This window comes from Polistes dominula, unplaced genomic scaffold, assembly GCF_049000335.1.
Source record: "Polistes dominula isolate Pdom_NZ unplaced genomic scaffold, Pdom_raw_medaka contig_80, whole genome shotgun sequence".
In the NCBI taxonomy this organism is placed as follows: Eukaryota; Metazoa; Arthropoda; class Insecta; order Hymenoptera; family Vespidae; genus Polistes; species Polistes dominula.
The window spans coordinates 1,699,048-1,715,841 of NW_028301111.1; the positions used below are offsets into that span (position 1 = coordinate 1,699,048).

At 24.2% G+C, this 16,794-nt stretch overlaps 1 protein-coding gene across 1 annotated transcript; it reads left to right on the forward strand.

The window, feature by feature from the left end:
* The first annotated feature begins 13,248 nt into the window (after positions 1 to 13,248).
* LOC107071684 (uncharacterized) lies at positions 13,249 to 16,658 on the forward strand. The gene is made up of 10 exons (XM_015330887.2): positions 13,249 to 13,471; positions 13,835 to 13,966; positions 14,045 to 14,266; positions 14,349 to 14,424; positions 14,501 to 14,673; positions 14,734 to 14,989; positions 15,067 to 15,300; positions 15,379 to 15,465; positions 15,531 to 15,631; positions 15,724 to 16,658. Exons 1-10 carry the CDS (start codon positions 13,406 to 13,408, stop codon positions 15,826 to 15,828), a joined length of 1,452 nt encoding a protein of 483 aa, XP_015186373.1. The 5' UTR covers positions 13,249 to 13,405; the 3' UTR covers positions 15,829 to 16,658.
* Positions 16,659 to 16,794: the final 136 nt, after the last annotated feature.

Below are 16,794 nucleotides of genomic sequence, written 5' to 3' on the forward strand. Positions count from 1 at the left end.
AAATATTGGGATTTTTGGCAGGGGTGTGGTGTAGCAATTCGACCTATCTATTCTAATTTTGAATTTAGCCACCAGATAGCGTATTCAAGTGCTAGAGATCTTACGTGATGTAGCAATTCGACCTATCTATTTTAATTTTGAATTTAGCCACCAGATAGCGTATTCAAGTGCTAGAGATCCCAATATTTGATAATACTTTAGAATTATATTTCAATATTAAATTATTAAATAAATAATTAATACGAACATAATGTTTATTACAATTAATATTTTATTTTTAATTTTAGAAAAATGTTCAGAATGAATAACATTGAAATATTCTGTATTTTGAAGATTTAAAGGTTATGTAATCTTGTTTAGAATAATATATGCAATAATTGCAGTTATTTTTTAATAAAAATATAGATAACTGATGACATATAGTAAAATAATGTTTTTTGGTTTCTAAAAGTGTTAAATTTATCATACTAATTAATATAATTAACTTTATTTAAGAAATAATATATTTTTGATTGCTATGATTGAATTTACACCACTTTCTAAATGTTAACTTTTACACTTCATTAATTAACAAATTTTTGTGTTACAAAATCTTCATGATTTTAAATATATTAATAACAAATTACCAATTTATTTAAATAATGAAACGATCATATAAAAATATAACCTATTATGATATTTAAATTAATTATTTTTTTGCGAAAATTAACTTGGAGGCCATTTTCAAAATAAATAGCTGAATTTATACTTTTACACCTAATTTTGTATATTTTACAATGTATTAGAATCTTTAAACTTTTCACAAGATTTCTTTTAGCATTTTCTTTTTGTTTTCCTTTATTTCCTTTATTCATGATGAATAAATAATTACATTGTTATAAAATAGGGAGTAGTATGAAAGAATTTATCCTAAGGAATCGAGAAAGGCCAATCTTTCATGTTGACCTCGACGCCCTCGTAATTCGAAACGTTCGGACTCGATCACAACGATACCTAACCTAACCGTGCGAAAGCACGATTTTTCTTATCATTTTTTTATTTTTTTTTTTTTATTCTATTTTAATTTACATTTGTATTGAATTTACATTTGAATTATTATACATGTATGCACAAGACATGTTCCAGGATTAATTTGAATTACTTCTAGTATTTTTTAAGTAATATAACTAATACAAACATAAATTTATTTCAATTGATATTTCATTTTTAATTTTATGAAAATGTTAGGAATAAATGACAAATTTCAAAATTTAAAATGAATTTAATCACATTTAGAGTAACATATGAATGATATGAATGTTGAAAATTCATACAAACATATTTTTTATTTCAATTTATATTTTATTTTTCTAAAATTTTAGGAATGAATAACATTAAAATATTTTGTATTTTCCAAATTTAAAGGTTATGTAATCTCATTTAGATTAATATATATGTAATATATATAATTGTAATTATTTTTTAAATAATATACCTAATAATACTTTAGAATTATTTAGATATTATATTATTAAATAAATTTTAGAAAATTATAATAATAAATATATATTTTTTTAAAACAAACATTTACAAGTATTACTGTAAAAGAAAAATTATAGTTTATTTTAAGACCTTAAATTCATATCTGTGATCATAATTATAAAAATAGTTTACAAGTAATAAAATTTATGAATTATTTCTCATCATATTATTTGAAATTAAAAGAAGAAAACCCTATATATATATATATATATATATATATATATTGTACATATGAATGATTGCAATAGTTTGTACCTAATTATCATAAATGAAAGAATTGTAAAACTATAACTTATAACAAAATGCAATTCAATTATCATTTAAAATTTTGTAAATATTATAATATGAATTAGTTCATATTAATGTGCATAAAATTGTATGAATAAAATTGTATGCATTATTAATATTTACAATTTATTCCTGTATATATAAATTGACCTAATTTTTTTTTAAATCAATGTTTATTTACAGCAACATGATTTTAAATGTATACACTCTATGATATATATACATATATACATATTATGATTTAATTAAATAAGAGTACATTAAGTTTCATGCATGCATGCACTTATGCATGTAAGTATGTTTGCATGTATGCTTGCATGTATGCTTGCATGTTAAAAAGCAACCACCTTTTCTAGAAAACGTAGAAAGTACTAGGGGCAGTTACCATTATAAATGATCATTGTGTAATTCTATGGGAAACCAAAACTATATACTGAATATATATATATATATATATATATATATATATATAAATTATGCTTGATACTATACTCCAATATGGTTAAACTTGATCACAGATTAGAAGTCGTGCCACTGTGAGGGGAGACCTTTTTCAAAATGATTACAGTACGTATAACTTTCGATGAAAGTTGGAAATAAATCGTGGAATTGTAAATAATGTCTTTTGCATTGGATTATTGCCAATTTCGTTACTTTCACGAATCAATAATTTTTGTTGAGTACTTTTTTGTATTTCACCAATCCAATAAAGATCTTCTAAAAAAAAGAAGAAAAATGAAGAAGAAGACAAAGAAGAATTTAATGAATTTAAACGTTGTTGTTTCTATACAAATTGTGTTAATTATTTTATATATATCATTAACACACACATGTAATATTATTATTAATTTATTTTGAAAATTATTCTTGTTTTTTGTTTTTCTTCTGATTTTATTATTCTTTTATTTTTCTTTTGTTTTTTATATTGTTTTGATTTCTTAAAATGTAACAATTACATCATATATATATATTTTTACTTTTATTACAACAAGATTTCATGTAAGATTTAAAGATTACATTTATGTATTCTTATTCTTCTTTTTCTATTTCTTCTTCCTCTTCTTCTTTTTCTTTTTCTTGATTTTACTTTTAAAGAATTGAACCGTCTCGTTGCGTGACTCAAACAAGGTATGTATAACCAAATGTAAAAGAGTTTTACGTTTTACTACCGGTTGTTACGAGTTTTACAACCTACAACACACAACGATTTTGTGTTCATCTATATTTGGAACTTTGCATTTCAAATAGATATATGTTATTACACCTCCTACATACAAACATTTAAATAGAAACATTGATTAAACTATTAAACTTGATCAATTTTATAAATTGTTAATAATCAAATAAAATTATCATTCAATTAATAAAAATGTATGTACATTCAGTATAAATGTATATAAATTATGAACGTTGTCTAACTAATCTAATTCATGTATCTCTTGTCTTGAGATTAGATTTAAGAAAGTATTACATTTAAACATTATAAATGAATTGTATTATAATATTGAAATAACAAATATTATTTAACAATTTATTTTTGAAAATATGATGAAAATTATATTGAATTAATTTAATTTAGAAATAATGTTGTGAATGAAATAATTGGTAAATTATTATAGTTTGTTTTAGTAATTTTGATTTATACAACTTTCATAATTATGGACACATATAATTCTGTATAGTATAGTATATGATTGTATATTTAATATATGATACTATACTATATTATATATTACTATATTACATACTAGATTATATATTATAGTATATGATACTATACTATATAATATACTTACTTATTTATAATAATATATATAATTATAGTCGTAGTATAGTAATATATAAGTATAGTAGTATATAGTAGTATTATTATAAATAATATATACTATATTATATATATTATTACTTATACTATAATTAATATATTACTTACTATTAATTTGTAAATTATAGAGAGCTCTGGATAGCTCAATTGGTTAAAGCGGAAGATAATCGGTTCGATTAACCCGGTAAACGAAAGATCCGTGGTTCGAGTCCCCGCGGTCAGCGATCTAATTTTTTTCACAAATCCCACATATATATAATTAATATTAATATTATATTAATTATTATATATAAATATTAATAAATTATAATTAATTAAAATATCAAAATAAATAAATAATATAGTAAATTATAGATTATATATAGTATATATTAATATATTTATTATATATGAATAAGTAAGAAATTATATAAGTCAACGTATATATTATTGAGATTAAAATTATAATATATAATACTATACTATATTAAACTTACTTATTTATAATAATATATATAATTATAGTAGTAGTATAGTAATATATAAGTATAGTAGTATATAGTATTATTATTATAAATAATATATACTATATTATATATATATATATTATTAATTACTAAATTATAGATTGATATAGTATATATTAATTATTTATTATTTATGAGAAAATAAGTCAACGTATATATTGAGATTAAGTATATTATATTATATATATTATTACTTACTATAATTAATATATTGCTTATTATTAATTACTAAATTATAGATTAATATAGTATATATTAATATATTTATTATTTATGAATAAGTCAAAGTATACATTGAGAGATTAAGATTATATATTATAGTATATAATACTATACTATTATATTATATACTAGATTATATATTATAGTAGATGATACTATATTATATTACTTATGATAATTAATATATTACTAATTATTATTTACTAAATTATAGATTTATATAGTTATTTATTATTTATGAATAAGCCAAAGTATACGTTGGGTTCAAGTTTCGATGAAAAAACCGGTACGAACGAAGGGTTCAACCCTTCATTCAACCTTATTTCCTGTCCTTCTGTCCTATCGTGAAGTAGGTCAATATAAAAATAAAAAAGTAATCGAACTTTTATTTCATACGAAATTTTTCTTAGAAAGAATCACTCACTTGACTCATGAGAAATCTCTTATTTATTTCTTCATATTAAATTTTTGATATTATTATTATTATTATTTTTATTTCGGGGATAGAATAGTGAAGAAAAAAACAAATTAGAAAGAAAGAGAGGGAGAGAGAGAAAGGAGAGAGAGGAGGAGTGATCAGAATTTTATTTATAAGCGGATATATACCGGGTGACCTCGAGACACCAGAAAATCAAGCGAGGACGTGAACGGAGTAGGTGGCAGATATACCTGTGCGTTTTATTATTATTCGTTTACTATACAGCACACTTCCTTTCTTCATTTCATTTGCCAGGGACGACCAGGACGAATAAAATATTCGTCATAGTAAATGGTATCATAATTTTTTCAAATTTAAAATAAATATGTCTGTCAAAAATTATTTCTACTTGTTGCGATTATTCTTTTCATTATTTTTTTTCTGCAAACTATGGAATATTATTGCTATTTATCATTTCATTATATTTTATTTCTTCTTTTTTTTTTGTTTATTGCAAACTATCAAATAGTGCTATTTATCTTTTCATTATTTTGTTTTATTTTTTTTTTGTTATTGCAAACTATCGAATAGATACGATCGAACGAACGGATTGAAAGAACAACAGGATCCACGCACCCTTGCTTTTTTCATTTGCATTTTGTCGAGATCGATTGTTAATGATAATACACCAAAAGGTGTTTCATTGAAATGAAAAATAAAGAAAAAGAAGAAGAAATAGAAGAAGAATGAAACTGACCAAAATTTTTGATACTAATAATCATATTATTATTATTATTATTATTCATTATTCATTATCTCTTTCTACAATCAAATTTAAATCCAAAGTTCATTTTTACGAATATATAATAAATTATTTATTTAGAAAAAAAGTATCAAAAATAATTAACATGATAAATATGAGATCATCAAATTTGAATTAGTTTCCCTTTGAACGAATTATACATACTGTAAATACTGTATAAATACATATAATATGTTACTTATAAAATACAGAAACAATAAATCATACGTCTATATTATTTATTTAAAAAAACAAAAAGTATTAAAAATGATAAAAAATGATTAAAAATGAGATCATCAAATTAAAATTTGTTTCCCTTGAACAAGTTATACATCTTATGCATCATATATACATATCATATACTCATGCATATATTTACATGCATATATATGATACATATGTTAGTATACAGTCTAGAAAAAAAATATTAAAAAAAAAAAAGTAGAAATAACGTTAAACAATAAAAACATACGTGCCTTGAGCAGTGACTATTCCCACAAGGGGTAAAAGGATCACGAACGCCAAGATCATTCTCTCCACCGTCAATAATTTTGCAGGATCTGCATTGACGATTTTCCTGGCACCTGCCTCAACAACTTATGTCAAATCCAACAAATCAGGATTCACGATTTATCCAGTTATTTGTGTTTTTTAAGTATGTGCTGCCTTTGAAACACTTGGGTTGGTTTGTAATAGTAGTTATATATCACACCGATGTTGTGTTGTAGTAGCACGGAAAACTTTCACGAGAAGTTTCTGAGCAATCCACACATATACACATCCAATAAAGACACTTACACACACACACACACATACAGTGACGTATCCAAGAAAGGATTCGTTAAGAAAATGTTTCTTCTTTAAGAATAATAATAAATACCAATTAATATTTATTAATAAATATATAAATAAATTTATTAATTAACAATTTTTTAAAATAATTTATTCTACGATCCTTTATTTTTTTAGATTATTTTTATTTTTATTTTTATCTTGTACGCACTTTATTATTTTTTTTAAATTAAATATGTCACCACTATTATTTACCGTTTCGTATTATTATTTCACAAATTTACGAGAAATTATTTATACAAAAATATAATTTATTTTTACCACCTTTCAAGCATTGAAATCACCGTATTCTTATAATAGTTTCTTTCTTTGTTGTTTTTTGCAACTTGAACAGATGTTCTCTAATCTCGTAATTCGTAGATTTAATTAATTCGAAGAAAAATAATTAATTAATTATTTATTATTTTGGTTTAATATTCTCACCATCTGTCACGATGAAATGTATCTTTTAAACGAAATTAGAAAATGATTATATCAATGAGACCCTTTTTCATGATCTTTCCCTTCTCTTTACTTGTAATTAAATCTTCATCTTCATCAACAACAACAACAACAACAACTTCACCGTTTCCCTTTTATTATTTCTCGAGCGTATCGTGGTAACACACACCAACCTAAACCACCACTACCACCCTGTACGCTCTAATTCGTACGAAAGCGCGGGTATTTTGTTTAAATACTTTTATTCAATTTAATTTAATTCATTTATTCACTTGCAGGATGTTTTTTTTTTTTAATTTTCCAGGGACTCAACAAATGTCTTACAAAAACTAACAGGTGGTTGTTCAAAATTTATTGGGTGTGTTTTAATTTTTTTTTTGTTTATTTCAATAAATGTCTTAAACAAAACACTATATTTATATTTATTTATATATTTATATATATATATATAGGAAAGTTTAATTTTTAACACGACACGTAGAAGTTGTATCCCCGTTTAGTGACGATCCGTTCCCTTCACTGGTCGACCGTCGAATGTGTCCGGGGCCCCGAGGCCCCGCAGCCCTCCCCTCTCCACCACACCCCTTCTCCATCTCCTTTTCTTCGTCCCCACGACCTAATGAAAGTCCCGTGTGGTGTATGCGCCAACTCTCAAAGTCTTCTCATACCTTGTCGGTCGTTTGCTTAACAATTTTATAATATTCTTCTAACATAAGTTAACATTTAATTTATATATTATTTATTACATTTGTTTATAATAAGACTCATTTTGTGTATAATTTAATCGTTTGAATAATATTGATAATATCATTTATAATTTTGATATATATATACATTATTTTGTTGATTATTTTAATTAAAATTGAAAGATGTGAATGATATTTAAAATAATTAATAATATAATTGTTAATAATTATTTTAATTAATAATATTTTAAACGTAAGACTTTTTTCTACAATTTTATATATAGATAAATATTAATATTTATAAATAAAAATAGTTTTTCGTAATTTTGTGCAATAAAATATCAGGATAAAAATAAATATTAATAATAGTTATAATATTATATATATATATATATATATATATATATATATATGAAATAGTTTTAATGTTGCTTAGTTATAATTATTATTTTGCACTAAAATAAATTTATTTGGTTTATGGGGTTTTAAGAATATTTTGTTGAATTTATTAATATACATATATATTTAATAAATATTATTACGTAATATAATAAATAAATAATATAATATATAAATATATAATATAATAAATAATATAATAATAACAATAATAATAATAATAATAATAATAATAATAAATAAATAATATACGATATTTAATATAATATAATATATTTAATATAATATTAAATTTATTATTTAAATTTATTAATATCGTAAATTAAATTTACAATTTAATTAACAATATTAATTTTTTAATATTGTTTTATTATAATTACGATTAAATTATAAATAATAATTATTTTAACTTAAACTCTTATCTCTTTGTACTTAACTTACACTCGGTTCTTGTGTTTTTCTATTGTTTCCTTTTCAATTCTGCACAAGTTAATTTTGCAGAAGTTAATTTGGATTGTTAGTGTAAACATTAACATATTTTCTAGGTGTATAATATTATTAACAATAGTATACAAGTATACAATCTTATCTACCACTTTCGAATTTTTGCGTGACATAAACACAATGTGGTTTTGTATTTACGGAAGAAAAAGTTAAATAAACGACACGTTGTTCCAAATGCACGTTGATAGTAATCTTCTTGTTGAATATTAAAAAGTATAACTGGAATACTAATTGCTATCTAGTTTCAAAAAAGAAAAAGAAAATTAGGTATCTTCTATATATATATATAAGAAATATAGGGATGTAGATCACGAATGAACTACATTTCTAAATATATATACATATATATAAATATATATATGTATATATTTTAGCTAGGACACGCGATATCGAGGTAAACCGGTTTTCTTAATTTTAACTTATGCACTTTAAGTTGGTCGATCGGTCGTTGGTAGTGATTTTTCGATCCGGTCCAGTTGTCTCTAGGATACTGTTATACCTTCCTACCACCCTGTCTTGTATATATATATATCTTTTAATCCTATTTATTTATTTATTTATTTATTTTTCACCGATTATGGTATCAATCGTTCAATACGATTCAAACAACATCAAACAACTAGAAAATAAAACACACACACACACATATTTAACACACTGACCAATTGTGGAAATAAAAATGATTAACTTAGCTTGTACAAACTATGTCAGTAACATTTATGGTGTCATTATAAAAAAAAAAAGAAATTTATAAGGGCAAGTTCATTGCAATGTTAATCTAAAACAAAAACAAAAAACAATTCTATCGATCGATACGTCAATTTTGTATCTCAAAATAGAAATTGAAATTAAATGCAAAAACCAAAAAAAAAAAAAAAAACATTGAATAAAATTGAATAAAATTCAAAAGATTTCTACGTTAGATGTTACGAAGGTTTAACAAAATGTGAAATGATTCAAGGAAAGAAAAAATGAGAAGAAAAAAAAAAGATAAAAAAAGAAAAAAAAAAATAAGTAATGCAATAAGATCATGATATTTCATCGAACCTGCTTTCTTGCGTAATATCAGCGCGAGTTTCGCTGAAAGAGCTCGTCTGGATCCGAGGTCGAGTACAATCTATACATCCACAACTAACTATTTTATAATATTTAATTATTAATAAATTATGACATATATTGATATATTAATTGTATTTTTAAAATTAAGAAATATATAATTAATCTTATAATTTTTGAATTTGTCTAATTTTATGAAACAAGACATGTAATATATATTATTAAAAATTATATTATATTAATTATATTAATATTATTATACATATATTTGTAATATTATATTTTTAATTTAACATTATATATTTAATATAATATTATATATTTAATATAATAATTTGTATTATATTACACGAATTATTATTATATTAATATTATTTATTATTATATTATTATAAAAATTAAATATATATATTTAATTCAACAAAATATCTTAAATATTTAATTATTAATAAATTATGACATATATCGATATAGCTGTTATATTTTTAAAATTAAGAAATATATAATTAATCTTATAATTTTTTAAGTTGTCTTATTTTATGAAACAAGAAATATAATAAATATTATTAAAAATTATATTATATTAATTATATTAATATTATTATACATATATATTTGTAATATTATATTTTTAATATAATATTACATATATTAATTATTATATATTATATATTGTATATTTAATATAATATATAATAATTTGTATAATATTACACAAATTATTATTATATTAATATTATTTATTATTATATTATTATAAAAATTAAATATATATATATATTTAATTCAACAAAATATCTTAAAACAACATAAATCACATAAATTTATTTTAATACAAATAATATAATAATTATAATAAAAAACAATATTAAAATATTTTATATGTTGTTTTATGTTGTTGTTGTTATTATAATAAAACATAAAATATGAAATACTTTAACCTAAAAAAGAAAAGAAAAATATTATTAACAATATTATACCCAGAAAAACAATGTGAACATTTCTTCTAACAATCCAAAATTACCACCTGTAAAATAGAAACAAAAAAACAAAAACAAAAAACAAAACACAGATGTAGATTGTTTTTGTCGACCCCCTTTAAAAAAAAAAAAAAAACAAGTTGCACGTTGATTTCACGATATAGAAATAGTTTTACAATAAAAAAAAAAAAAAAACAAAAAGTTTAAGATCTGTCGTGCGTGTAAATACACCAACAGTAAGTACAGGGTGTTCGGGAGGGAGGTGGGGGAGGTGGGTGAGGGGGACTGATAGTAGGAAGTAGTCGTCGTGTCTATAAACACGAGAATAAAACATGTTCTTCTTTTCTCGTCAACAAAATGTGATGGTCGTGTGATGTTTCGTTGACCATATAAAAATAATAATAATAATAATAATAGTAATAGTAGTAGTAGTAGTAGTAGTTGGTTGTGCACAGAAGTTCGCGACGTGATCTCTCGGTGAAAAGAAAAAGAAAAAGAAAAAAAAACGAAAGAAAAAAAAAAAAGGTGGATCTGTGGTGGTCAGTTACAACGATGAGTTTTCTTCTTTCATGGGGAATCTGATGGTGTTGTTGTTTAACCTATAAGGTTACCCACTGGGCTTTACCGTTAAGTCCACACCACTCTTCTTATTCATCCCCTCCCCTCTTCATACCCTTTTAGTCTTTTCAATCGATGGTATTATAATGTATTCCTTCCCCCCCCCTCCAACTACTCTCATTTCTTCTGTCACATTTAAATTTTCCCGCTCTTTTCGTTTACTTCATCCCCCACTCTAATCCTTTCTTTTACTCCCACTCTTTTCTTATTTCTCTCACTCATTCTTGACTTTTTTCGTTCATATATGTCTCTCCTTTGTTTTTGATAGTATCGAATGACTTTATTGGTTAGGTTTTTATATATATAAAAAATTAGTGTTTTTTTTTATACACCTTTTACATTGTTTCATAGATTATTATATTACTTCTTATTTTTTCTTATTTTTTTTTCTCTTTCCTATTTCTAACCTCCTTTTGTTTATCCCGTACCTTTAGCAATAGTTGCGAAGCAAGTTTTGTTCTTGTTTGTTTTTTTTTTCTTTTCTTTTCTTTTTGCAATCGACCAATGACGCGACGAGACGTCATCGCACGCTTAAAAGGCACCTTTCACCTAGACCGAACAAGGTTCTCCTTCTACTTATTTTATTTTCACTTATTTATATATATATCTATCTTTTTTTTTCTTTAATCTTTAGTTTGTACAAAGAGAAGGAGGGGGAAAAAATATAAATAAAATTAAGACACAAGATTTTGTTTGAATTTATTTAGGTTGGTTAGTTTGTCAAGGATAAAAAGAAATGGTGTTAGAAACGGGAAATTGATTATTATTGTCTTTTTATTTATTTATTTATTTATTTATTTCTCTTGGTAAGTTCACTGTTAACGTCACGCCTTTGCCAATTTCGAATTTTAAAAGTTGCGCTTGGTTAATCACACCGATCTCTCCAGATTTAATTCAACACGTGGGTTTTTTTTTTTTTTTTTTATTACCAACCATTAAACGTATCCTTTGATTTGCTTTCTTTTTGTTAAAAAAAAAAAAAAAAAGATATTTTCTTGACATTCTTCTTAACAAACAGATAAAATAATTTTAAACAAAAATTCACTTACATTTCAACGAATTATTTGACATTATTTTTTGTTTAATGTTCTTTTGACATTTTTGATGTGTCCTTTTAACCGTCATTCATCTTGCTTGCTTATTAACTTGAAGTATTTAAAATTCTGATGTAATCTTCAAATGGCAACGTTATTAAATTAATCTTTGTTCTTCTTCTTTTTCTTCACTATGAAACTTTATGACGAACAACTAAGTTGATTTCACCTTCAGTGAGAATAGAAGAAAGGTACCTTTTCCTATTTATTTTATTCGTAGTAAAGAAAGAAAGGAAGGAAGAAAGGAAGAAATAAAACAATAATATCAGTTCTTTCATCTTTTATTATTAACGTAATTATATCTATCCGTGCGAATAAACTTTAAACAGATTAAATGAGAGAGGATTCTTAACACGCAAGCAAACATTTTTTTTTTTTTTTTTTTTTATTATTTTAACCGCTTTCTTTCCGGTGAATCGTATCGAATGAGAATCGTTTAATTATTTGATGAATAATAAAATATTATTTATGAATTTTTATCATTTTTCTTAACATTTATTATCAACAATCACGCGAATAGCATGAATTTTTATTATTTTTTTTTTAAATGAATTAATTTTGAATTAATACTACTACATCATCATTGATTATCTTCAATTTATTTTAATTATTAATTTTATTTTTAATATCTCTCATAAATTTATAATTTTTCTAATATTTATCATTATCATTCGCATTAATTAATTATTATCATTAAAAAGTCTTTTTATCGTGGTAATTTATGTTTTTATTTTTTTATAAAGTAATTGTTTTGAATTCATTCAACGCCATTTTGAATTTTTCCCCTCTGATAATATTCAAATCGTTGATTTGAATTTTATCGATTTTTAATTCAAATCAATGTTTCAAATTTTGTATTTTTACTATTAAATTTTATTAAATATTAGTATATTAAGTATTAATTAAATAAATTGAGAAAGTATAGGTGAAAAAATATAAATAATTTATTTATTTTTTAAAGTAATTGTTCCCGCAATTGAACATGTAGCGCCATCTCTATTCTCGAACGTCGCCAATGGTTTGAATATCAACGATGAGAGATGTCGTATGCGGCAACTATTCTACTTGTGTAGACAAGTGTTTCTATAGTTTTATTTGTATCTACTTTGTTATATTACAATTTGTAGGTATTCCAATAAAGAAGAAGGATCCGTGATGGCGCCGGTAGTTGGATTATTAGAACAATATCAAAAATGTGGCATACATGTTGCAATTGTTTTGTTATTCGTTGCTTCAGTTATGTAAAACCAAAGGATAATGTAAGAATAATATATATATACATATCTCTCTCTTTTTATTAAATATTTTAATAATCTTATTATCATTTGTTTATATTTTTTTTATTATTATTACTTAAAAACTTATAATTATATTTTATTTTATTTATATATATATATATATACACAAATTTACATACATACATGTAATATGTATTCGTAATGTTTCAATTTTATTCGCATACAATTTGGTCTTTGCACTCAATTTGGTCTTCGCATACAATTTGATCTTCGCTGCATTACATTTTACATATCATTTTTATATGTCTAATAAAAAATAAGTAAGAATTATTAAAAAAAGAACTAAATGTATGTTTACTTTTGTCAATTAAATATGTTCAAGAGACATCAAGATATTTGAGAGTGATACTAAATATGGCAGAGAGTGGATTGGAGTCAAAGACCATCGATAATCAAATGAACAAGGGTCAAATGGACGTCAACGAATGTCTTGGCAATTGGCTTATTTATTTGCAGGTAATTATATTTGATTATAAGTATAAATAGAAATGATTGATCATAGAATCATACTAATTCTATTTTCTTTTTAAATAGACTCTTAATGATCTCTGTACAGCTGGTACTAAATTGGCACAATCATTGCAAGCACTTCTATCAGTGCACGATACAGTAGCTCAATATCGTCTATCAGGGCAATGTCTTGTTGGTTGGGAAGAATTATCAAGAGCAACTAACGTTGCTAGTAACACCGTTAAGAATCATGTTATTGCAGCATTGAAGGATCACGAAGCAAGAAATAATGATGGTGATAAACATGTCAGTATTATCATTATTTTCTATGTTTATAAATAAAATCAATAATTATTATTAATTGAGACTGTTCTATTTTACATTTTAGGATATTCTAAAAGACAACTTGTTAACATTTATTAACTTGCAATACCAATTTTGTGTGGCCTGTTGCGAATGCCTTGGTAAGAATTAAAAGCATAATGAATTATTTAATTGTATATATTTGTTTTATAAATATTAATAATAAATTAATTATAGGTGGAATGGCAGAATGTTCTTGTTCGCAAAGTGGTAGTGCTGACTGTGATATCGCTGCCCTTCAACAATGCTTCGAAAGGTTATACAGATCACCAATAACATCTTCTACAACACAACAGTCTGTACAAAATTGTCACAGATCACCTTTACCTTATCCATTGTTTCCTCTGCAGGTGATTAACATACATATACATATATATTAAATATATGTCATGAATAATATATATGTATAGGTTCAGAGGAGGTGGTCTGAGACTGCTGCAGCAGACATGTCTGGAGAATCTTCAGAAAATACTATGAGAAGATGGTCCATGCCATGGGATTGTCGACATGTTACTGAATGGCCACGACAAGAAGTTAGATCAAGACTGAAAGTACCCCATCAGGACCGTAGTAGATCGACAACACCTGACTCAGTGTGGAAAGCTTCCACTATGGCTAGTCAGGATGGTCTTCGTGAAGCAATTCAACTTCTTTCTTGTAAACCAGGTAGAAACTAATGCAAGGATAACACATAATACTACGTTGATTTAGAAATAAAAAGGTCATGTTTGTATACTTTTTAGGTATCAGGCCAACGAATCAATTATCAGTGTACACGACTCAGCACATTCCTGGTGTGACTTTAACTACATGTAATTATGAAACTAATTACGATTCAGCAACAGTTTGGCCTGAACCACGCAGAGTATGTTCACCTAGGTGTTGGCCACATGATTCACATTCAAGTGATCAGTCTGATCAATCTGGTCATCGTGACAGCGATCAAAGTGTTCACAGTGGTGAACACAGAGATTCAGGTATAATTTATTTGTGTCAATGATGTTCTCATTTGTATTAAGTTTGATAGATTTGATTGATTGTTTTTCCTATCACAGAGCAGAGTGTTGCTAGTGGTAGTGGTTATGGGGATAGCAAAGATAGCATTCATTCTCATAATAGTGATCACAGGGAAAATGAACTTGGTAAGTTGTATGTGTGTTAAGGTTAGGTGAAAAAATAAGAAAAGAAATAATTGTTTGCTTCTTAGGAACAACTGAAGCTATGCCATCAAGAAAGAGTAGTTCATCAACAGATTCATGTGTTTCTGCTTATAGTCGTTCTGGTTCTGAAAGTGCTGGTGGTGGTGGGGTATGCATTTAAATGATTTAAAATATCATAATTGAACTTCTTTTGTTTTTATTTCAAAATATTGGTACACATTTGTGTATGTATTATTTTAGGAATGTTCAAGGTCTCAATTATATAGTATGTGGAGTGGCAATGACGTACCTTTCATAAAATTACCAGAAAGCAGTGAAGTACAAGACGAACATCCGCCGACCTAAAAACAATGTGTGTGTGTTCATGTTTTTTTTTTCTAGCTTCTAATTATTATTATTATATCATTTAATATGTGATGATAAATTATAATGTGATAAGTCACTTATAAACTCTATTTGTCTCTCTTTCTCTTGGAAACTTTAATTAAAAATTTATAGTTAAATTCAATGATCAGAGAATTAAAGTTTGAAGTGACTTAAAAATTGACAAATTTTTGACAGAATCACATAGTGATTCTACTAATTCCATTTGTGACATTTACATGTTTGATATTTATGAGCATAATATGACAAAAATATGTGTTTTAACTTTTAATGACTCATATAGATTATGAGTCTATAAAAAAAAAAAATGAAACAAATAGGGAGAAAAATATAAGTAAAATTGTTATTCGTTATTCTTTCATATTTATATTCCCAAAGGAAGAGAAAAAAATTGAGTTCCAATTAATTGGAATTATAATAAAAAGAAAAAAAAACAAAGGTTTTAAAAGTGTAATGTAAAATTTTTGTTGTAATAATATAATTATTATATTTATTATATTATTGTCGTCGTCAAATTAAATGAAAAGACAAATTTGAGTGCAATAACTAAACATATCATAATTTATTGAAATTAATTGAGAATTAATGAGTTATTGTAGATTATGTTAATTAATTATGATTTTGTAATTAATACGAAACACGAATTCATTCATTCGTACGATGATTATGATAATGATGATGATGATGATGTAATAAATTAGTATAAATCAATTATTTATTTCATATCATAAAATTGTGAAACCTTTAAACAAAGTAAGAGGAAAGTAAATAAACTAAAATAATGAAAATGAGATGTGTGTGTCGGTATAGAAAGAAAAGAAAAAATAAATTTTAAAATACATAATATATATATATATATATATTGACGTATATATTTACAATTTTTATTTGTATGGCACAGTATATAATAATAATAATAATAATAAT

Excerpts from the sequence above, each read along its gene's own strand:
- LOC107071684 (XM_015330887.2), top strand. The coding sequence starts at position 13,406 with ATGTGGCATACATGTTGCAATTGTTTTGTTATTCGTTGCTTCAGTTAT. Across the intron at positions 14,425-14,500 it reads GGCCTGTTGCGAATGCCTTG|GTGGAATGGCAGAATGTTCT; the intron begins GTAAGAATTAAA and ends AATTAATTATAG. Across the intron at positions 15,466-15,530 it reads TCACAGGGAAAATGAACTTG|GAACAACTGAAGCTATGCCA; the intron begins GTAAGTTGTATG and ends TTTGCTTCTTAG.